Source organism: Aotus nancymaae, unplaced genomic scaffold (assembly GCF_030222135.1).
Source record: "Aotus nancymaae isolate 86718 unplaced genomic scaffold, 86718_ANA_hifiasm-v0.15.2.pri h1tg000007l, whole genome shotgun sequence".
NCBI classification, from domain to species: Eukaryota; Metazoa; Chordata; class Mammalia; order Primates; family Aotidae; genus Aotus; species Aotus nancymaae.
The window spans coordinates 884,559-908,656 of NW_026988418.1; the positions used below are offsets into that span (position 1 = coordinate 884,559).

Below are 24,098 nucleotides of genomic sequence, written 5' to 3' on the forward strand. Positions count from 1 at the left end.
CCTGGCCTCAATCAGGTCTGAATGCCTAAACACAACCTACCTGCTGGACAGCATTTCGGTACAGGTAATCAACCATTATCCAGAGCTCTTTGGGGATTTCCAAGGGTCTCTCCAACTGGCTCCTATTACCTTCAGTCTGTATTGGCATCAGAGTCTGGAAAGCAATCAAGATCATGACAGAACTTCTGCCAGGCTGGCTCCAGGAAAATGCATGACATGGGGACGGCAAACCCATCGAAGAAGGAAAATATTTCAATGCCCCTAACCACACAGTCCTCAGACAGAAATGAAATCAGGTGGTACAATCAAGGAACAAAAGGTAATTTTTGAGAATCAGGAGAGGGTTATGACAAGCAGTTTCAATGAATCAGGTGAAATACGCACCATATTTTTAGAAAAAAAATCATTCCTATAGCATTTCACTATTAGAACTAGAGAGAAGGTGTCATCTGGTGAGGAAACAGAACAGACCTGGGAATCCAAAAATCTGAGTTCAAGGCCCAGGTCCATTGTTTTGATTTTCTTTTTAATTTTTTTTTTAATTTTGAGATGGGGTCTCACTCTGTTGCCCAGGCTGGTCTTGAACTCCTGGACTCAAGTGACATACTCACCTCAGACTCCCAAAGTGCTGGGATTACAGATGGGAGCCACTGCACCCAGCCTCCAGGTCTACTGTTAACTCACCATATGACCTGTGACAAATCACTCTCCTTGATTGGGCCCCTGTTTTCATCTACATGATGAAGAAGAGGGAGTTCAAGACTCCCTACATTTAAAAATGCATTGAAAAAAAAAAAGCATGCATATTACCATAGATCTGCTCCAAATTAGTTCCCTTGCATTAGAATTGTCTTCATAGGAAGCTTTTAGATCACACCAAATTTAGTTTAGGATGATAACCTACCAATGATGATTTAAAAAAAAATAAAAATAAAAGAATAATATCACTGACTATGGAACTTTCATTATTTTAGAATCCATGGCTGAGTTTCTCTTTTTTTTAGAAACAGGGTCTTACACTATTGCTCAGGTACTGCAGTCTTTTCTTTTTTTCTTTTTTTTTCATTTAAGATGGGGTTTCACCATGTTGGTCAAGCTGGTCTTGAACTCTCAACCTCAGGTAATCCATTCACCTTGGCCTCCAAAGTGCTTGGATTACAGGTGTGAGCCACCATGCCCAGCCTGGTACTGCAGTCTTGAATTCCCCAGCTCCCTCCCACCTCTGCCTCCCAAGTAGCTAGGACTACAAGTGCACAACCCCATACCCAGCTGATTTCTTAATTTTGTGTAGAGATGGAGCCTCACTATGTTGCGCAGGCTGGTCTCAAAGTTCTGGCCTAAAACAATTCTCTTGCCTTGGCCTCCCAAAGTGCTGGAATTACAGCTGTGAGTCACTGTGTCCAACCCATGGCTGAGTTTCTCTAATGTACTGCTACAGACTGAATGTTTATGTCCCCTTCAAATACATACATTGAAACCTAATCCCTAGTGTGATGGTACTAGGAGGTGGGGCCTTTGGGAGATGGTTAGGTGATAAGGGCTCTGCCCTCATGAATGGGATTAGTGCTCCTAAACAAGATACCTCAGAGACCTCCCTCATCTCTTCTGCCATGTAAGAACACAGTGAGAAGATGGCCCTCTATGAACCAGGAAGTAAGCCTTCACCAGACAGCAAATCTGGCTGTGCCTTGATCGTGGACTTCCCAGTCCTCAGAACTGTGAGAAATAAATTTCTGTTCTTGATAAATCACCCAGTCTATGGGATTCTGTCATAAGAGCCCAGACAAAGAAACATACTATAAGTGAAATACAAAAAACATGGCCACAGCATTTTGCAGCTTTTCTTTCCTATCAAGAAGTGGAGTTAGGCCAGGCGCAGTGGCTCACGGCTATAATCCCAACACTTGGGGAGGCCAGGGTGAAGGGCTCACCTGAGGTCAGGAGTTCCAGGCCAGCCTGGCCAACACTGCAAAACCCCTTCTCTACAGAAAATACAAAAATTAGCTAGGTATGGTGGAGGGCACCTGTAATCCCACCTACTCAGGAGGCTGAGGCAGAAGAATCGCTTGAACCTGGGAGACAGAGGTTGCAGTAAGCCAAGATCACACCACTGCACTCCAGCCTGGGTAACAGAGTGAGACTCTGACCCAAAAAAAAAAAAAAAAAAAAATCCCAGCACTGTGGGAGGCAGAGGCGGGCAAATCACTTGAGGTCAGGAGTTTCAGACTAGCCTAGACAACATGGTGAAACTCCATCTCTATGAAAAATACAAAAATTAGCCAGGCATGGTGGTGTGCATGCCTGTAGTCCCAGCTACTGGGGAGGCAGAGGCAGGAGAATCACTTGAACCCAGGAGGAGGTGGAGGTTGCAGTGAGCGAGATCGAGCCACTGGACTCCAGCCTGTACAACAGAGAAAAACTCCGTCTCACAAAAAAAAAAAAAAAAAAAAGAAAAAGAAGTAGAGTCTTTATTGCTCCACTCATAGTCTGGCTTTATCTAGTCTGGCTTCACAACTTGCTCTACCAATAAAACATGGCAGAAGTGGCCTTGTGTGCATTTTGGAGCCTATGCTACAAAAGGCCTTACAGTTATCTGTTCTTGCCACTAGCTACAGAAGCCTGAGCTAGCCTTCTGAATGATGAGTCCATGTGGTGAGTGAAATCCAGAGAAAAGCCAACACCAAGATATGTGAGAGAGGCCATCTGGAGCCCTCTGGCCATCACAGCTGCCATCTGATTATAACCACACAAATGGGGTAGGTGAGACCAGCAGAAGACCCACACTGGAAATTCACAGAATCATGAGAAGCAATAACTTGGTGTTAAAAACTACTAAAATTTCAGATAGTTTGTAGCACAGCTTTATATAGCTGATACCACTAAGTAAGCTCTAGAAGGCTGAAGAATTTCTAAGTCCCTAGGAAGGTAGGCATAGGAATATCCTGTTTGACTGGCTTGGCTGCTACAAAGTTCTAGGTATTTCCTTGCGGCATATTACTCACCAGCTTACTAATAGTTTCAAGTGGCAGGTCTAAGATTGGCTCTCTCATGTAACACAGTGTATGAATGGGAGACCCGAAACAGCTGGGCAGGTAGTTCCCAGACACAGGCAAAAAGTAATCCTTTCCCCTGTCCAAGTGCAAAACCAGAATGTCCTCAATTTTGTCTTCACCAGAGTTGAGCTTTGTAGCTGTGGACTTATTTACAAAGAGCTCCAATTCAATTTCAATGTGAGAATCTGCAGAGAAATTTTAAAAATAATGTTGGCTAGGGGGAGGCTAAGAGGAAAGGGGAAAAGAAGATAGGAGGGAAGGGGGTAAGGCATAAAGGGTTAGGAAAAGGAAAGAAAAGGTATCAGCCAACCCACAAGCATCTAAATGTGCTTGGCATGCAGGAGAAACAAGAACGAAGAGTTTATAGTCCAACCGGGAATATGAAAACAACAGACAAAAACGTGAATAGACAAATGCTATAAAATTGAAGTACTAAGGAGCACAGCTCAAGCTAGAAATACTAAGAGAATAAGAAGGCATGGATCAAAGGGCCTTCCCTGAGCCAGGTAAGATGAAGAGACCTGATTCAGAAAAAATGTAACACAATTATCAACCTGCGAATTGTCCACAGAACACCCTTCATTGTTCTGTCACACAGTATCATGCAGAGTGCAAAGGAAAAGTTGGGAAAAATCTGAATGGTACATTCCAGGGCCAGATATAATTTCTGGATTACTTCCCCATTATCAAGAGCAGATAATTGGGAGTTGATTATAGCGAGATCATAAAATGGTTCCTTTAACAGCAACACCTGCTTTTTTTTTTTTTACTTGAGAAATTTTATTGAGGACAAAAGTAACAGCAGCACCTGCTCTACAGCAATCTTAGGTTTTCTCTTTCTGTGAAATTATGGAACATATAAATGACAGAATGCTTTTGAAACTGAACTCATGCTCCTATTTTACATTTTATTTATGAATGGGTTCCTCTATAGGGCTTTTTAAAAAGCCTCAAGCAGAGAATAAAACACTCAAGCAAAAAGCTTATTTTAGGAAAATGAGCAAATATAGAGTAAGGCATTCCCCAAACCAGATACCAGGAAGCTGGGACTGAGGCCTTACCTGGCAGGAGGAAGCCTCTGCTGGGGTTGGCATTTAGCCACTGCTTACAATAAGACTCTTCATCAGGCTTGTTGATGAATTCAAAATGACAGGGTACTTGTCCATTATGAATTGTAAAGGATTCTACTTGCAATTGCATGTACTTGACATTCTGAAAACAGAACTGGGAAGAAGTCCGGGGCCAGTGAAAACCAGTGCCCTTTCCTTGGCAACATGCCTAGCCACCCCAACTGGGCAATCCTTACCATGGAAAGAAAATGAAGGACCATCTCTTTTAAATGTTTCTGCTTTACGTATTTACCTGGGAGGCCACAGTTCCCACTAAAGACTAGTTATCTGTGTTTAACCCCAAATCCAAAAATTCTATTTGTTTTTGTATTATATTTCCTGAAGAAATGAAAGTTTATATCATCTATACCCAAAAACCATTTACAAAATACCCTTCACAAATTCCACTACTAAACACAATGATTAAGCCCATCCTTCCAAGTAGCTGGACACCTAGGGCATTAAAAATGCCATCAGCAGCTGGTGCAGTGGCTCAGGCCTATAATCCTAGCACTTTGGGAGGCCAAACTGGGCAGATCACTTGAGCTCAGGAGTTTGAGACCAGCCTGGCCAATATGGCGAAACCCCATCTCTACTAAAAATACAAAAATTAGCCAGGCATGGTGGCACATGCCTGTAATCCCAGCTACTGGGAGGTGAAAGCATGAGAATTGCTTGAACCTAGGAGGAAGAGGTTGCAATGAGCTGAGATCGCGCCATTGCATTCCAGCCTGAGTGACAGAGTGAGACTCTATCTAAAACAAACAAACAAAAAATGCCTTCACCTTAAACTCCCATTTGACTCTGCATAACTGTCAAGTTTGAATGATCTTCCATTTGGCTCTTCCATGAAAAACCTTCAAACCTTATTCAACTTCATATATTACCTATTCCTTTTCTATACTGTCTTCCCTCCCATCAGCTCATGGGTATCCAAACTCAATTTAATCCCAAAGCAAAGCATCAGTAAGAAGAAAAATCTATTGCAAGAATACACAACAGTTATTCTAAAATAAAAACACATTTTGAATCATCTTCTGGTTCAGAAGAGCGGGACATGATGACCTAAGCCAATAACCTCTCTCTTCTCAGCTAACACCATCAGCCTCACTTTATCTAGAAGCAGTCTATCAAGAAAGACTACAGTCCAATAGTGGTATAGGTGCCTCCTGGAACTCTGAGCTCCAATAGATGAGGGAGATTTAATTTCTAGGAATAGAAGAGTCTGATGTCTGATGCTAATATTCTTTTTTTTTTTTTTTTTTTGAGACAGAGTTCCACTCTTCTTGCCCAAGCTGGAGTGCAATGGCACAATCTTGGCTTACTGCAACCTCCACCTCCCAGGTTCACGTGATTCTCCTGCCTCTCAAGTAGCTAGGATTACAGGCATGCACCACCCCCCCCCCAGCTAATTTTGTATTTTTAGTAGAGATGGGGTTTCTCCATGTTGGTCAGGCTGGTCTCAAACTCCTGACCTCAGGTGATCCACCTGCCTAGGCCTCCCAAAGTGCTGGGATTACAGGTGTGAGGCACCGTGCCTGGCCTCAATGCTAATATTCTTTTTTTTCTTTTTTTTTTTTTTTTAGTTCTGTCTCTCTAGAATACTAATATTCTTAACATGTCCTTCCTACCTCTCGCTTGGACAGGGACACAGAAGGAATGTTGGCATTTTCCATCTTATCCAGGGAGCGAACAATTTTCTCCAGAGTCTTCCGGTAAAGCTCATCATTTATGACCCTCACCTGGAAGGGAAACATCAGAGACTGAGTGCCCTGGCTTCTGACCATTTCCTCTTTCTCAGTATAGAAAGCATTCACAGCATTGGGAAATAACAGTTGACAGCAAACAGAAAACAATCTAAATAGATTTAATTAATTAATTAACTCCATTAACAATTGACTTAGAAGTATCTCCCAGAGGCAAAGCTTGTGGTACAGGCATCTGCTTCCTGATTAGCAGAAAAAAGGACAGGGAAGTGAAAGCATGGTTGGCAGTTAGTTCTGTCAGGTCTTGGGCCCAGGGCAGAAAATTGCTTGCTGCCACCAACAGACCAGCAGTGAGAACCTTTTCTAGGGCTTTGATTTAAAGCAGTGTTTCTCAAGCTTTTTTTTTTTTTCTTTTGAGACAAGGTCTTGCTGTCACCCAAGCTGGAGTGCAGTGAAGTGATCTCGGCTCACTGCAATCTCCACCTCCTGAGTTCAAGTGATTCTTCTACTTCAGCTCCCGAAGTAGCTCGGACCACAGACACAAGCCACCACACCCAGCTAAGTTTTTAATTATTTTGTAGCAATAAGACATTTTGCCATGTTGCCCAGGCTGGTCTTGAACTCCTGAGCTCAAGCAATCCAACCACCTCAGCCTCCCAAAGTGCTGAGATTACAGGTGTAAGTCACTGTAATATATAATAAAGAGCTGGGCAGGGTGTGGTGGCTCATGCCTGTAATCCCAGCACTTTGGGAGGCTGAGGTGGGCGGATCATGAGATCAGGAGTTCCAGACCAGCCTGACCAACATGGTGAAACCCCGTCTCTACTAAAAATACAAAAATTAGCCAGGCATGGTGGCATGAGCCCGTAATGCTAGCTACTCAGGAGGCTAAGGCAGAAGAACTGCTTGAACCTGGGAGGCAGAGATTGCAGTGAGCCGAGATCGCGCCACTGTACTCCAGCCTGGGTGACAGAGTGAGACTCTGTCTCAAAAAAAAAAAAAGATAATAAAGAGCCACTGTAAATAGATAAAAAAGAAATGAAAAGGCCAGGTGTGATGGCTCATCCTGTAATCCCAGCACTTGGGGTGGCCAAGGCAGAAGGATTACCTGAGCCCAGGAGTCGCCTGAGACCAGTCTGGGCAAGATAGCAAGATACTGTCTCTAAAGAAGAAAAAAGACAGGTAAGGTGATACATGCCTGTAGTCCTAGCTACTCAGGAGGCTGATGTGGGAGGACTGCTTAAGCCCAGCAGATCGAGGCTGCAGTGCTTTGTGACTGTGCCACAGCACCACTGCACTCCAGCCTGGGTGACAGAACAAGACCCTGTCTTAAAATAAAAATAAAAAATAAAAAAGGAAAGGGAAAGGAAGAAAAAGATGCTGACTCATAGGTAATCAGGGAAATGTAATCTAACATAATAAAGTATCTTTTTGAACTTGTACAAAATCCTTTGACTTAAAAGAAAAAAAAATAAAGTATCTTTTTTTTTTCCTTTACTTATTGGGTTGACAAAAATGTAAAAGACTGATAAAACCCAATATCGGCAAGGGTATGGGAAAATAAACTCATATATGGTTGGTAGAAGTGTAAAGTGGTAAAACTGTTGTGAGGAAAATTTAGCAAGATCTAATAAATTTAAAATACATTTTTTCTTTGAACCACTAATTTCATCTCTAATAATTTCATTCTATAGAAATATACTGATACACAAAGATACATATGAAGGGTGGTCACAACAGCACTGTGTGTAATAGCAAAACTTTGGAAATAACTTTATCAGCACAGACGTTATGGCGCATCCACACCATGGAATACTTTGGAACCTTTACAAACAATGAGAAGGAAGCTCTACCTTCACTGTCACAGAATGATTTCCTAAGACATATTCAGTTAAGGAAAAAAAGATGTCCTCAGAGCAATATGTATAATATGATCTCTTTTACAAAAAAGGAAAAATATCCTCAACGTTGTATACAGAATACTGACACACCCATTTATAAACGCATAGAGAAAGGTCTGCAAAAAGACAGTTCAAAAATAGAAAAAGGAACTTCCATGTATGAGGAAAAATACAGAGGCATACTAAAACAATTTTTAACCAAGTTATTAATAATTGTTTTAAATTGTTCTAAAAGGGCCTTCCTCCCACTCAGAAGGAGAGGAAGAAACCAGAAAGACAAGAAATGGTCTTAGTTGTGAAAGCCAATTCCCTCCAGAATGATTACAACGGGCACCAGCTGCCCACCTACCCCAATGTCAAACAGTGAGTGGACAGGCTTGTGGTCACTGGTCTTCAGGGCCATGTGGCTCTGGTAACTCAGCTGAGTGATATTCTTCCCTTTCCAGAGGATCCGGTCACACCAGGCAGGAGCACGGCACTTCTCACTGAAATGCAAAGTCCACCCTGGAAGTATTCACAGAAACAGCAGTGCCCACTGCCTGGCAAGTGCCCTGGCTCAGGCAGAGTGATGAATCAGGGCCTTCATGTCCACATGGCTAAGTCATCTGAGGAAGCAAGAGCAATTTGGGCCCACCAAGGGATAACATACATCCTGTGGGTATCATCCAAAACAACTATGAAAGCTCAAAGTCAAAACAGAGTTCAGACTGATTCTCTGCTCTTTAACCTCCTATGAGAATTAGGAGAGAATTAAAAAACCAATCTAATGGTAAGCACTCTATGGTCTTTTTTTTTGAGATGGAGTCTTGCTCTTTAGCCAGGCTGGAGTACAGTGGCACAGTCTTGGCTCACTGTAACCTCCGTCTCCCAGGTTCAAGCGATTCCCCTGCCTTAGCCTCCTGAGTACCTAGGACTACAGGTACGTGCCACCATCCCTGGCTAATTTTTTGTATTTTAGTAGAGATGGGGTTTTACCATGGCCAGGATGATCTTGATCTCCTGACCTAATGATCTGCCTGCCTCAGCCTCCCAAAGTGTTGGGATTACAGGCGTGAGCCACCACACCTGGCCACTCTATGGTCTTTAAAAGATGCTGGTTAAGGCCGGGCGCAGTCACTCACGCCTGTAATCCCAGCACTTTGGGAGGCCAAGGCAGGTGGATCACGAGGTCAAGAGATTGAGACCATTCTGGCCAACATGGTGAAACCCCGTCTCTATTAAAAATACAAAAATTAGCTGCGTGTGGTGGTATGCACCTGTAGTCCCAGTTATTCAGGAGGCTGAGGCTGGAGAATCGCTTGAACCCAGGAGGCAGAGGTTGTAGTGAACCAAGATTACGCCACTGTACTCTAGCCTGGCGACAAAGTGAGACTCCATCTCAAAAAAAAAAAAAGATGCTGGTTAAGAGATAGGCTCTGAATTTACCACTGCCTGGGTTCAAATCCTCCCTGTATCCCTTGTCTACCTGGGGTCTCTTTAATTTTTCTATGCTTCAGTTTCCAATCTCATAAAATGAGGTAAATCATACCTACTTCAACAGGGTCTTGAGGATTAAATAAGAAAATAATGCATCAAAAGTATATGGCACATGGTAAGCAGTAATAAAAAATATTAACTACTGACTTTGGGAGGCTGAGGCGGACAGATCACTTGAGGCCAGGCATTCAAGACCAGCTTGGCCAACATGGCGAAACCCTGTCTCTACAAAAATACAAAAATTAGCTGGGTGTGGTGGCACACACCTGTAATCCCAGCTACTCAGGAGGATGAGGCAGGAGAATCGCTTGAACTCAGGAGGCGGAGGTTGCAGTGAGCCAAGATCCAGCCACTGCACTCCAGCCTAGGCAACAGAGCAAGACTGTCTCAAAACAAACAAACAAAAATATTAACTACTATGTAATGACCAAGTACCAGCTAAGTTAGTTGGAATCATCTCATCCTAGGCACAGCTGAAAAGTAAATCAGTATTAAAAATTATTATGGAACAAAGGCAAAGGCAGTCACAAAGTAAATTACATGGGAAAGCAGGCTGCTTCATGAGCAAATACTGAGACAAAATGTTTGACCAGAGTGCAAAATATGGGGAAAAAGTCACAGGAAGCATATATTCTTCCTTAGGTCCAAAAGGGCAAGTGCTTCCCAGAATTTCTGGGTTTCCATTTGCTCAATCATTTCAAGAAACCTCTGACCTACCTGGTATCCCAGTCGTCAGAGCCCGTATCATATTTATAAGTAGGCTGGAATGTGAGCTCACCCTCTGTGAAGCCTTCAAAGACAGTCTTTTTGTCCACCTGAATTTTCAGCTATACAAAATGATGGGAGAAAAAACAAATCTCACAATAAAAAGGTCAAACTTTGAATTAGTGGAGAAAAGGATATCAGTCTAGAATTCAAACTCTAACTCAAAGGAAAAAGCCCCCCAAAAAAGTTATTCTATAAGATCTTTTTTTTTTTTTTTGAGACAGTTTTGCTCTTGTTGCCCAGGCTGGAGTGCAGTGGTGTGATCTCAGCTCACTGCAACCTCCGCCTCCCGGGTTCAAGCAATTCTCCTGCCTTAGCCTCCTGAGTAGCTGGGATTACAGGCACATGCCACCATGCCCAACTAATTTTTTTTTTTTTTTTTTTTTTGAGACGGAGTTTCACTCTTGATACCCAGGCTGGAGCGCAATGGCGCGATCTTGGCTCACCGCAATCTCCGCCTCCTGGGTTCAGGCAATTCTCCTGCCTCAGCCTCCTGAGTAGCTGGGATTACAGGCACGCGCCACCGTGCCCAGCTAATTTTTTGTATTAGTAGAGACGGGGTTTCACCATGTTGACCAGGATGGTCTCGATCTCTTGACCTCGTGATCCACCCGCCTCGGCCTCCCAAAGTGCTGGGATTACAGGCTTGAGCCACCGCGCCCGGCCCCAACTAATTTTTTTGTATTTTTAGTAGAGACAGGGTTTCATCATGTTGGCCAGGCTGGTCTCAAACTCCTGACCTCAAGTATTCTGCCTGCCTTGGCCTCCCAAAGTGCAGGGATTACAGGCGTGAGCCACCATGCCCAGCTTCTACAATATCTTAAGTTAGCTAACTCCTAGGAAAGTGAACAAGTTGACCATTTCTTTTCTGTATATAGTTTTTATTTTTTAGTTGTTTTTAATGTTTTTTATTTTTTACAGACAGGGTCTTACTCTGTCACCCAGGCTGGAGTGCCATTGTGTGACCATAGCTCACTACAGCCACCATCTCCTGGGCTCAAGCAATCCTCCCACCTCAGCCTTCCAAGTAGCTGGGACTGCAGGTGTGTACCACTACACAGCTATATTTAAAAACTTTTTAGAGACAGGGTGTCACTAGGCTGCCTAGGCTTGTCTCAAACTTTTGGCCTCAAGTGATCCTCCTGCCTTGCCCTCCCAAAGTGATGGGATTACATGTGCAAGCCATCATGCCTGGCTAAGGCTCCTTTGTAACAGCATAGCTACACCCAAAGGGCCTGATTATCATCTTACTGAGATATCTTTAAGAGGATTAGGTATCACTTACACTTAACAAACTAATAGTTTTTCTCTTCCAGGTATCAAACACTTCATCTGTGTAGCACAGATGCTCCAAACATACACAAAGATAGAACTGCGTTGTCAAATTAGTTACGTGAACTGGGGAAAGCTCTGTGCTTGGTTGCTGCAGCTGCAAATTTTGGATTTATAATAGAATCTACTTCATAGGGTTGTTAGAAAGATTCGCTGTCAACTTAAATAGTGCCTGACACACTATGTAACAGTTAGCATCCTTCCGATGAATTTTAGGAGTGCCTTCCAGATCACACTCTCAGCAACATAAAAACTACAGGTGCTGGCTAAGCACAGTAGCTCATGCCTGTAATCCCAGCGCTTTGGGAGGCCGAGGTGGGTGGATCATGAGATCAGGAGTTCGAGATAAGCCTGGCCAATATGAAGAACCCCATCTCTAGTAAAAATACAAAAAAAACTAGCCTGGTCTGGCGTGGTTGCGCACACCTGTAGTCCCCACTATTCAGGAAGCTGAGGCAGGAAAATCGCTTGAATCAGGAAGGCGGGGGTTACAGTAAGCAGAGATTGCACCACTGCACTCCAGCCTGAGCAACAGAGGGAGACTCTGTCTCAAAAAAACAAAACAAAACACAGGTACTCTTCCCTCTTCCCTGAAGCACCAAGCACGGCACTGCATGGACTAGTGAAGAACTGTCACCTCTAACATTGCACATGGTCAGCTATTTAGTAGACACCACTTGCCAAGCTATTTAGTAGACACCACTTGCCAAATTCCTATTCAAAAGCAACAGAAAATAGTTAAAATGTAGGTATGAATGTAAGCTAGGTATGAATGTACAGACCTTAAAAGCAGGTAGTAGGCAGATAACACACAAAATGGGTAGTATTGCTTCAGGAAAGACCAGAAAAGAAGGCAAGTAGAGATGGGTATTAAACTACAAGGGAAGTTAGAATGCCTCAGACCAGAACACAGAGGAGATTAAAAAAATAGAAAGACATAAATAAGTTGATATTCCTTCTCTTTAGTTAATCTGCACTGAAGAAAAAAATATAATAGAAATATTTAGATTAACAACAATACTAAAGTTATTAAAAGGGAGAATATAGAACAAACCAAAAAAAAAGAATGCTTAACATTCTAAACAACCTGACCACCTAAACAAGTCTGAAATCTACTGAGAGGAGTAGCCAGAAGAAAGTCACAAAGGAACAGATTCTCTTGTACTGTGAAACAGCGAGTGCTCTGAGAGGGAAATGCTCTGTCAAGCAATGATGGAGAACAGCAGGTTACTGATTCCTGTAGGAAGTAAGGAAAGCCATGTAGGAAGAGCTGTCACTCACAATGGAGAAGTCTGGTGAGGAGAAGCACAGAGGGGAAGAAGGCTCATACTAAAAACAATTATTACATCATCTTAAATATACCAAGTGTTTTCTTTATAGAAAGTTGGTACTCTTTTAGCCCCAACTTCAGACCTCTTGAATGAATGAATGAGAAAGTGAGAGAGAGAACACATTCTTGCTTCCAAAGGAGAAAATGTGCTTCAGGAAAGAACCAATGGGGAGACAATTATGGAAAAGGGAATGCAGATGAAATGAAGAAATGACTGGACAACATCAGGAACTCAGAGAAACCTCTCAAGCCAAGGAAGAAGAAGCTGTGAGTTTGGAAGCCAGGCTTTTCTGTGCCCTCACAGTGGAAGACAGCTGCTGGAAGAGGGCACAGGTGGCCATCTGTACCTGATCATATTCATACAGGGTTTGAAAGTCCTTCTCTTCGATGAGCTTTTTCACTTTTTCCACATCCATGTTTTCTATCCTGTAGTTGAGGTCCCCCAGCCACAAGATCACACTGTGAGGGCAGAGCACAAAGGTAACAGGGTTTAGGAGGAACTTTAACCCAACCTACCCAGGGTGCTTCTGACAAAAGGTCCCTGAGGCTCAGCCTTTTGGGAGGTGAGTGGGGAAATGGCTCAACTGTTCAGGAAATTTTTTTCTCTTGCCATCCCATTTAATACTCTAATGTGATGCTTGCTTGTGATAATTGTAACTTGGTCTAAGCTCCTTACAAATAGCCTTGTGTTCTCCTTAATTATTTTATTTCTGTAGGTTGGAAAGATAGTCTGATAAGATCTAAAAAAACAGTAATTTACTCCATTCCTGGGAAGAAGGAAAAAAGATCAAGAATTGAGGGTCATGCCAATCACCCAGGGACCCCAAACCAGATGATGCCACAATGCCACCTCTGCCTCTGTGTATACTGCAGTCCACAAAACACACTTTCAGCCTTTGTTTCTAAAGCAGAGTTCTTCTGAAACAAAGTTCAAGGCCGGGTATGGTGGCTCACACCTGTAATCCCAGCACTTTGGGAGGCCAAGGCAGGTGGATCACAGGGTCAGGAGTTCAAGACCGGCCTGGCCAAGATAGTGAAACCCCGTCTCTTAAAAAAAAAAAGAAAACAAAGTTCAAACTTTATAGTGGAGCCTGGATTTAATCCCTACCATATCAGTGGTTGGCTCTTTTTGTGCCGTGGGTAGAGTGTAGAAGGTGTTTTATTCCTCCTGCTGCTTTGGGAAAAAGCTAACTGAAGGCTCCCTGATGACAATGTACATCTCATTAAGTCTAATACTGCTGTATCTGAAGCCAACAACCATGTCGTTAGAGAATCTGCACAGCAGTTCACACACACCAAAATTAATGCATCCACAAACTAAAAGCAGACAAACTGACACATAAGCTGCGACCTCACAAACTAGGATGCTGCAGGTTCACCAGAATAGAAGAGCTCGGCTGCAAGACACTCCCTGCTAGGTTCCCTGGAGAAGAAAAACCATCCTGTCAGCTTCCAGAACACTAAAAAGCTTCAGACAGTTCCACTTCAGCAGGCAGGACAAGAAGCATAACTCTGTTTACTCCTTGGCAGACGTCATGGCCCCAGTGGCTTCTACCTCTTTATAAAAGAAGTGGCATACACTTCAACTGTTATCCTAAAGTCTAAAATTCTAAGGCTCTGACTTTAGACAAATAGGAAGTTTTAGAAATAAATGAGATAAAATAAAGAGAAGAAACAAAAATTAGCACAAGATGCTCTCAGCAGCTGCAACTATAGCTTTGTAAAGTTGAATTAAAAAGAAAAAAAGAGCCAGGCATGGTGGCTCACACCTGTAATCCCAGCACTTTGGGAAGCCAAGGCGGGTGGATCTCCTGAGGTCAGAAGTTCGAGACCAGCCTGGCTAACGTTGTAAAATCCTGTCTCTACTAAAAAATACAAAAATTAGCCAGGTGTGGTGGTGTGCACCTGTAGTCCCAGCTACTCTGGAGGCTGAGGCAGGAGAATCGCCTGGACCTGGGAGGCAGAGGATGCAGTGAGCCAAGATCGCACCATTGCACTCCAGCCTGGGCAACAAGAGCAAAACTCCATCTCAAACAAAAAAGCAGACATATAAAATCCTAAAACATACTTCTAAAAACTGGGTTCGATATGCTCATTCTTTGGTTTTCTTCATAATGTTGGATGTAGACAGACCAAAATTAAAATAAATCTAAAAAAAAAAAAAGAAAAAAGATAAATCTTAAGCAGAACTCAGACTACAATATAGCTGTGAACTGACGTTTTGTCATATTCCCTGCTCAAAATAAACTTTTCCCTCTCCTTTCTCCTCTCCTTTCCTTCCTTTCGTTTTTCCTTTCTCCTCTCCTTGCCTTTTTCTTCCCCTTCCCCTTCCCTTTCTGTTATCTTCCTGCCTCAGCTTCCTGAGTAGCTGGGATTACAGACATGCAGCAACACACCAGCTAATTTTTTAAAATTTTTTGCAGAGACACTATGTTGCCCAGGCTATTCTTGAACTCCTGGGCTCTAGCAATCCCCCTCCTCAGCCTCCTAAAGTCCTGGGATAACACGCATGAACCACTGCACCCAGCCTCACTTTCTTCTTAACTACTTCTAGCTGCTATACTACAGCAGCCAAGGACTCTTATACATGTTGATAAATTAAATATTGAAAAAATAAAATAAACCTTGGCTAGATACAGTGGCTCATGCCTGTAATCCTAGCACTTTGGGAGGACAAGGCAGATGGATCACCTGAGGTCAGGAGTTCAAGACCAGCCTAGCCAACATGGTGAAACCTTGTCTCTACTAAAAATACAAAAATTAGCCCAGCATGGTGGCACGCACCTGTAGTCTCAGCTACTCGGGAGGCTAATGCAGGAGAATCACTTGAACCCAGGAGGTGGAGGTTACAATGAAGCAAGATAGCACCACTGCACTCCAGCCTAGTGACAGAGTGAGACTCCGTCTCAAAAAAAAAAAAAAAAGTAAATAAATAAACCTTATACTTTCCCAAGGATACATAATGCTTGAGAAAGACTCTGGAGTGTGCTTGCTTCGGCAGCACATGTACTAAAATTGAAATGATACAGAGACGATTAGCATGGCCCCTGAGCAAGGATGACATGCAAATAAAAATTTAAAAATAAAAAGAGAGAAAGGCTGTAGAGATCTGCCAGATGGTAAGTTAGGAAAGTAAAAATTTTCAAGAGATATAATCCATGTATAACCAGAGGTGGCACTTGCCACCATTGCAGCAATGGGAAACCACCACCAGGCATCTCCCCATCAAAAGACAGAGCCCATAACTCTATGCATTCATGGTAAATGGTATGGGGGTGGAAGCCCAGACTCACTCGTGCTTGCTGATGGTGAGAGGGGGAAGGCTTGGGTCAAGCTGATAAAACTGCATTCGAGAACAAATGTCCTTATAGTCCTGGTTCCTCCTCGCATTCTCTTCAGTGTGGGCTGCCAAGTGAGAATTCACAACGCAGATGCTGGTGTTGTGGAACTGGAACCTGATCGCCACGCCTCCCTTGTTGCCCTGTGGAAAGGATCCCCAAAGAAATCCAATTCAAACTTAACTGTGTCAGTCATTTAAACCTACAGACTTTCAAAATGTTTTGTCTTAATCTTTATAATAATCCTGTGAGCTTATTATCTATATTTTACAGATTAAAAAAAAAACAAGAAGGCAGAATAACTAGCCAGTCAGTGGCAAAGCTGAGTCCAAAACCTAGCTCTCTCAAACTCCTGGCCCCAAGTGATCCACCCACCTCGGTCTTCCAAAGTGCTGGGATTACAGTTGTGAACCACCGCGGCAGCCCCAAAACTTAGCTCCCTCAATCCAGTGTTCTTTACACCAAATCACAGGCAAACCATATGTGCCCTTCACCACACAAAGCTAAGCTCTTACAGAAAAACCTAAAAACAGAACTTTAATTGCCTCAAGAACAAGAGGAAACTGCAAACCTACTATCAGCATTCTTTGTTTTCCTGGATGACCCACCATAGTTTCTGCAACATACTTCATGGGTGAAATGGGAGGATCAACTGGAGGCTCTAGTGTTGGTGAATACAAGGATAGGCGCTAGTTGGTTAAATCAGCTGGCAGTTCACTAAAATGCAGTTTCTAAATAGTTTGCTCAACTGACCCCTGCTTGAGGGTATGATTCATCTTGGAATACTGGCACCTTCAAACTGGGACATGTGTAGTCACTGTGTCATCAGAAGCAGTCAATACCTCAAGAGTTAAGGTCCTCAATGTGCCAAACATATCAATCAAGGACTCACCATCCTCCCCATGATTCCTGTCCCCACAGTCTCAGCTTCCACTTCTGAGATATATGCTGCATGCTCCTGTTTGACATATAACAGCAGCATAATCCCAACCAGCCGGATGAGCTTCACCTGGAAATGAGAGACATGGCATTAAATAGAAGTTGCAAACAGGAATAAACACCCCAAAGGAAAAGTGGTCTGGAAGCTGGCTGAGAGTATTAACATCTCTCCTTCTCCACACTAGAACACAGGTAATCATCTGTTCAACTCACCAAGCATGCTACGTGCTAACCTAAGAGTGCCGACACCCTGCATCTTTCCCACCCAGAGGCACCCCTTCTGGAAGATCTGGAAATGAAAACTGTGGGATAATTAAGATTGGCTTAAGATAAAGGTCATGGGCTGGGCACGGTGGTTCACACCTGTAATCCCAGCATTTTGGGAGGCTGAGGCGGGTGGATCAGGAGGTCAGAGGATTGAGGCCATCCTGGCCAACATGGTGAAACCCCATCTCTACTAAAATACAAAAAGTTAGCCATGCATGGTGGCATGCACATGTAATCCCAGCTACTCGGGAGGCTAAGGCAGGGGAATCGCTTGAACCCAGGAGGCAGAGGTTGCAATGAGCCAAGATTCCACTACTGCACTCCAGCCTGGCGACAGAGCAAAACTCCGTCTCAAAAAAAAAAAAAAAAGAGATAAAGGTCATGGAAAAGGTGAAAAATGACCTCGGAATTTCCCTGCATGGCAACATAAAATGAAAAGGTCCCTGACTCCTCTCTTACCTTTGCATATTTGGCATCTGGATGAAGACCCTCTGACACAGCTTTAAACCACTCTTCCTCCTTTGGGGTATCATGAAAGAAAAAAGCTTCCTTACTCAGATCAAGCTCCTGGAACCTATTTGGAGAAGCAGCCAGTTAGATAGTAAAGAAAAGTAATGTGCAGATGACACATTCTCGGATTGGTTTAGGTGCATAAGCCCTAGCTTTCTAGCTAAACTTCAGGACTCTCAGGAGGAAAAAATAAACAAACACTTAGAGCCAAGGAACTAAATGCCAAGGAACTTTCCAGGTGCTTTTGCAAACAAAACCCCATTCCTTTTCATGACCAGCCTAAGAAGTAGTTCAAAGTGTCACTATTTTACATCTGTAGTCCCTAGTTCACACAAGCACCAAGTGGCAAACCGGGATTCAAACCTAGGTCTATATAAATTCTAAATTCTAATTCTTTTCAATATACTATACAAGCTTTGCTGCCCCTCCCCACCGGTAAGGCCCAGTATAGTAATGAGAAGGTTAAAAAACAAAAGACTAACTGATGGAACTTTCTTCAGGTAACCTCCCTTCTCTGGCAAAAGACATTTTTGCTTTGTAACCAAAAAAGGATTGAATGTCTAAGCAATAAAGTTCAATTCAGGATGCACTGAGTTCAGGATGCAATTCAGTATTTTAACAGAAGATTACACTAAAAATTAAATATTAGCACTTAAATGCCAAGCACTTCACTTTAACAGTGGCAGACATTTGCTTGCCATGAGGGAGAACATCAAACAGGGAAGCAGCTGTTACAAGCACCTGTTCATTTTTCAAATCCTTCATCTGCTGTGAAGACCCATCCTCAATCACAGTTCTGTGTGCTTGAAGATGGAGACAGGACGAGAAGAGAAGCACTCACCCTACACAATAGATATCTGGGGCCTCGATACCTTCGCTCAGCCAGGGCCGGAGGCATTCTTTGGGGGACTGTCCATTTACATTGTATGTTCCCACAAAAAACCTGTCACCAAAGAGAAAGAAGTAGTGACTGCAAATCACTATGGAGATTACAGGAGAAAGCATTTTATGCTGATTTATGCTGGTTTTAGTCTCTGCGGAGTGGCATTTTAAGACATAAAAAAATATCATTTCTAGATCAGGACTGCAGCACCAAGGGGTGACTTGCGGTCTGTTATGGTATCTGTTGCTTTTGTGAGAACAATTTCAACAGTATAGGCCTACTCTGAACATTCCTACTTTCTTTAAATGGCTGTTATCCAGCCATTATCTGCATAATTCTTTGCCCTGTATATACTAATGAAATGAAAAACTGAAAAGTGCTTTGGTAATTACTTTTGGTAAGAAAGCAACAACAGTGTTCAAAAGGCTATTTCTTCACCATAATTCACAGTTTATATCACTAGAAACAATGTTATTTTATCTATAGTCCCAATGCAATGATTCTGAAAGATCTAGCAGAATTCCACAACCTTTATTCATTTAGCTTTTAGTAATCTTGCCTAAAAAGATTACCAAACACCAGCCAACTTCGTTTTACTAATTTCACTCTAAATGACTTTCTTCAAAGGCCCAGAATGACCAAGGCAGTACAGAACCTTGGAGGGATACATAAGAATCATGGGGCCAGGTGTGGTGGCTCACACTTATAATCTCAACATTTTGGGAGGCCAAGGCAGGAGGATTGCTTGAGCCCTGGAGCTTGAGATCTGCATAGGCAACATAGTGAGACACTGTCTCTACAAAACTTAAAAAATTAGCTAGGTGTAGTGGTATACCCATGTGTATTACCAGCTACTCCAGCAGCTGAGGTGGGAGGGTTACTTGAGCCTGGGAGGTTGAGGCTGCAGTGAGTTGTGATTGCGTCACCGCACTCCACCCTGGGCAACAAAGCGAGACCTTGTCTCAAAAAGATAAAACATTAAAAAAAAAAAAATGAAAGAATCATGATGGTGCTCCTTCTTCTGTACCAATTTGTCTCTGCGAATATTTCTGTAACTAACTGCAAGTTGTAACTATCTGCAAGTCGTGTCATTCCCACTATACCACACCTACCACAGTGCCCACCTAGAAAGAGCACAGAATAAATGCCTGTTAGTAAACAGTGCATAGAATCACTCATTTCAAAAACGAGGGGAGAGATTCTATAGAAGAGTATGCCTCCAAATCCAGATATAGGAGGAAGTGCTCAAATTCCAGCGAGCCAAATGATCATTCTGGGGCCGGCATGGTGGCTCATGCCTGTAATTCCAGCACTTTGGGAGGCTGAGGCGGGGAGATCACCTGAGGTCAGGAGGTTGAGACCAGTCTGGCCAACATGGTGAAATACCATCTCTGCTAAAAATACAAAAATCAGCCAGGCATGGTGGTGCATGCCTGTAATCCCAACTACTTGGGAGACTGAGGCAGGGGAATCACTCGAACCCTGAAGGCGGAGGTTGCAGTGAGCAGAGATTGCGCCACTGCACTTCAGCCTGGGCAACAGAGCAAGACTCCATCTCAAAAAAATAAATAAATAAAAAGGTCATTCTGTTCTGAAAACATCCTAGGACCCAGTTAGCTACCTGAAGTTCTGGATGTAGGTATAATCCTCTTCTTTCTGTAGTAGATGTGATTTCACAATTGTATCTCGCAGTCCAAACTTCTGCATGGATAAAATATGAGCCTTGTCTGAGACTGTGATAGTGGAGGACCGAACCATGTCATTAATTTGGGACTTGGATTTATTCTGTCTGGAAAAACAAAAATTTTTTTTTCATATGTGGATGAGTCCCCATGGCAAAATGAATAACTACAAAGCTAAAAGATCCCATCTAAATCACAGAAGACTAAAGGAGGCCAAAGTAAAATTTATTTACTAAAATAACACTATTTCTATGTGGAATTAGGTAAATTTATATTTTGTTGATTGTATAATATATTGGTCTGGAGACTTTCCTGATAATAGAGTCACAGAATTTCAGACCAGAGGGGCACCTTAAAGATAATCCAATTCCCTCAGTTCTAAATGAGAAAAATGAAACCCAGTGTCATCACCCACATGTACAGTAGCAGAATATGGGATTAGAACATGGAATTGACAGGCAGGTGCAGTGGCTCACGCCTGTAGTTCCAGCACTTTGGGAGGTCGAAGCAGGTGGATCACTTGAGGCTGGGAGTTCGAGACCAGCTTGGCCAACATGGCGAAATCCCATCTCTACCAAAAATACAAAAATGAGCTGGGTTGGTGGTGCATGCCTATAATCCCAGGTGCTTGAGAGGCTGAGGCAGGAGAACCACTTGAACCCGGGAGGCACAGGCTGTAGTGACTGGGTAACAAAGTGAGACTCTGTCTCAAAAAAAAAAAAGAGAAAAAACTATAAAACCCTCTAGATCCTTTGACTTGATCATTCTGTTATGTACATCTATTCCACAGGAATAATCCAAAATAAAAGGAAGCCAATAAAAATTTATATTTCATTATTATTTGCATTATACTGTATTTACAGTCATAACTAAAATACTGACACAAGTGTTTTATCTTCACCAAACAGATTCTGGAGACGTTCAGTAGGGGGCACTGGAGTACAGACTTCAAATATTTTATAACACACCTCAGGTGTGGGTAGGGAAAGAATAAATAAAAAAGGAAAAAAGCCACTTCAGAGTCATGAAATGCCTAAAAGAATGAAAGAGTGAAATCAAACATTTCTAATCTACATTTTCAAGGGAGGGTTAGACTGCCAGTTTCAAATCCTAGGTTGGCCACTTGCTAATTCTGGGACCTTGGGTGAGTTATGTAACTTATCATCATCTGAGTTTCCTTAATTGTAAAACAGAAAAAAGTACTTGCCTCTTAGGCTAAAATAAGATAGTCCAAATAAGAGCAGAGTGCCTGGCAGTAAGTGCAAATAAATGTCAGGTATTATTAAGAACATTTCCTAGGCCAGCCACCCTGGAACGACTTACATTATGCCCAGTAATGGTCTCAGTACTATGAGGAGAACCTCAGTCCTACAAGAGACAAATGAAGGGAGAGTTGCATTACCTTGGTTGCAAGCTTTCTGGTTTATCTTGATCACTGGAGTTTTGGTCCATAGGCAGTCCCTTCCCATTTGGCCTCAAACCATCAAAGTTAGAACCACCTAAAGGAAGGAGAAGGAATTAAAATATGCATACATAGGCTGGGCATGGTGACTCAGGCCTGTAATCCCAGCACTTTAGGAAGCCAAGACGGATGGATCACCTGAGGTCGGGAGTTTGAGACCAGCCTGACCAACAGGGAGAAACTCCGTCTCTACTAAAAATACAAAATTAGCTGGGTGTGGTAGCTCATGTCTCTAATCCCAGCTACTCGGGAGGCTGAAAATCGCTTGAACCTGGAAGGCGGGGGTTATGGTGAGCCGAGATCACGCCATTGCACTCCAGACTGGGCAACAACAGCGAAACTCCATCTCAAAAATTAATTAATTTCGGTGGCTCAAGCCTGTAATCCCAGCACTTTGGGAGGCCGAGGCGGGTGGATCACGAGGTCAGGAGATCGAGACCATCCTGGTCAACATGGTGAAACCCCGTCTCTATTAACACAAAAAATTAGCTGGGCACGGTGGCGCGTGCCTGTAATCCCAGCTACTCAGGAGGCTGAGGCAGGAGAATTGCCTGAACCCAGGAGGCGGAGGTTGCGGTGAGCCGAGATCGCGCCATTGCACTCCAGCCTGGGTATCAAGAGTGAAACTCCGTCTCAAAAAAAAAAAAAAAAAAAAAAAATTAATTAATTAATTAATTAAAATAAAATATACATATATATGCTTCAATATACAGACAACAGCTTCACAAATTGTAGTCTAGGAATTATTGGTAGTCCACATATTGCTTTGAAAAGACTATGCTGTCGTCTGGATAAAGCCCCACAGATCATACACAGGAGAAAAAAGTATTTCATTTGGGTATCTTTACTGCTGAAAATGTAACTATTACAGCTAATCTAACTCCCTTTTCTTGGAGACAAGGTACATTATAGAAAGAATAAAACTACGAAATCTGAAAAACCTAAGTTTTATCACCTGCTTTACTATTTATTGACCTTCTTACTTTGGAAAAGCCATCTAACCTCTCTCGATCTCAGTAATTTGACCGGTCCTGCCTTCTTCACAGGTTTACTGTAGGATCAACTGAGTTGACATGTGAATAGGCTCTTTAAAAGCTACACAACATATTATAAAACATAATATACTGACTTCCACTCCAAAGAGGAGAAAGGCAAGGGTCAGAGATTAAAACTGGAAATAGTCTAAGTGCTCTAGAAAATGAGAAGCGCTTGTCATTGTTAACAAATTGTCTTGAAAACCAAAGAGCCCAAGGGTTCAATCCAGAAATATTTTGGGAAAGTCGTTAAACCAAGATAAACCTGGAAATGAAAATTAATCTGCCAATAGCTTCTCTGCTCTTTAAAAGCCAGATCTTTTGTCAACAGGGAACAACATGAAGAGGTCACAGGGAGATGTGATTTTTAATACCCAAGTTATGGGAAGGAGCTCTGCAGGAATGAAAAACCACTCAAGAATTTTGCTCTAAATACTATTACTAAACATGGATTTCTTAACCATGCATTCACATGAACCAGAAAAACAAACTTTTGAAAAAAGAAAGCACAATCATTTGAAACATGAAAATAATCACACTTAAATGCCTCCAATCACTAAATCCTGTAGACTGAATATTTATACCCCTGCCCAAAGTCATATGTTGAAATCCTAACCCCCAAGATAATGTACTAGGAGGTGCGGCCTTTGCGAGATATGAGGTGTTTAGGTCACAAGGGTGGAGCCTTCATGATTGGGATTAGTGCCCTTATAAGGGCTGAGGAGACCAGAGTTCCTCCTTTTGCTATGTGAGAACACAATGAAAAGACAGCTGCCACTAAGCCAGAAAGCAGGCCCTCACCAGACACTGAATCTGCCAGCACCTTGATCCTGGAATTCTCAGCCTTTGAAACTGTGAAAAATAAACCTATGCTTTTGTTTTGTGGGGTTTTTTTTCTGTATTCTTTTTAATTCTTTTTCTTTTTTTTTTTTGAGACAGGGTCTCCAGGCTGGAGTACAGTAGCCTGATCATGGCTCACCGTAGCCTCGACCTCCAGGGCTCATTCAATCCTCCTACCTTGGTCTCTTGGGTAGCTAGGATTACAGGCACATGCCACCATGCCCAGCTAACTTTTTGTATTTTTTTTTTTTTTTTGTAGATCTGGAGTTTTGCTATGTTTCCCAAACTGGTCTTGAACTCTTGGGCTCAAGTGATCCTCCCACCTCAGCCTCTCAAAGTGTTGAGATCACAGGTGTGAGCCACCATGCCCAGCCAAATCTCTGTTGTTTATAAACTACCACTCTATGGTATTTTGTTATAACAGCCTATAGACTAAGGCTAAACTAAGACAACAAACTCTTTCAATTTTGC

At 42.7% G+C, this 24,098-nt stretch overlaps 1 protein-coding gene and 1 non-coding gene across 2 annotated transcripts in view; one reads left to right on the top strand and one right to left on the bottom strand.

Annotated features, from left to right (window-relative positions):
* Positions 1-24,098, bottom strand: part of INPP5B (inositol polyphosphate-5-phosphatase B) — a 72,002-nt gene that overhangs the window by 7,826 nt on the left and 40,078 nt on the right. Inside the window, 13 exon segments of the mRNA XM_064372159.1 lie at positions 41-154; positions 3,003-3,238; positions 4,115-4,277; positions 5,794-5,904; positions 8,119-8,254; positions 9,963-10,072; positions 13,020-13,131; positions 15,966-16,153; positions 16,903-17,019; positions 17,676-17,790; positions 18,568-18,669; positions 20,231-20,398; positions 21,694-21,790. Of these exon segments, the coding sequence (XP_064228229.1) occupies positions 41-154; positions 3,003-3,238; positions 4,115-4,277; positions 5,794-5,904; positions 8,119-8,254; positions 9,963-10,072; positions 13,020-13,131; positions 15,966-16,153; positions 16,903-17,019; positions 17,676-17,790; positions 18,568-18,669; positions 20,231-20,398; positions 21,694-21,790 (1,769 nt within the window).
* Positions 15,658-15,760, top strand: LOC135273467 (U6 spliceosomal RNA). Its single transcript, XR_010341267.1, has one exon. It is a non-coding gene; the product is annotated as a U6 spliceosomal RNA (small nuclear RNA).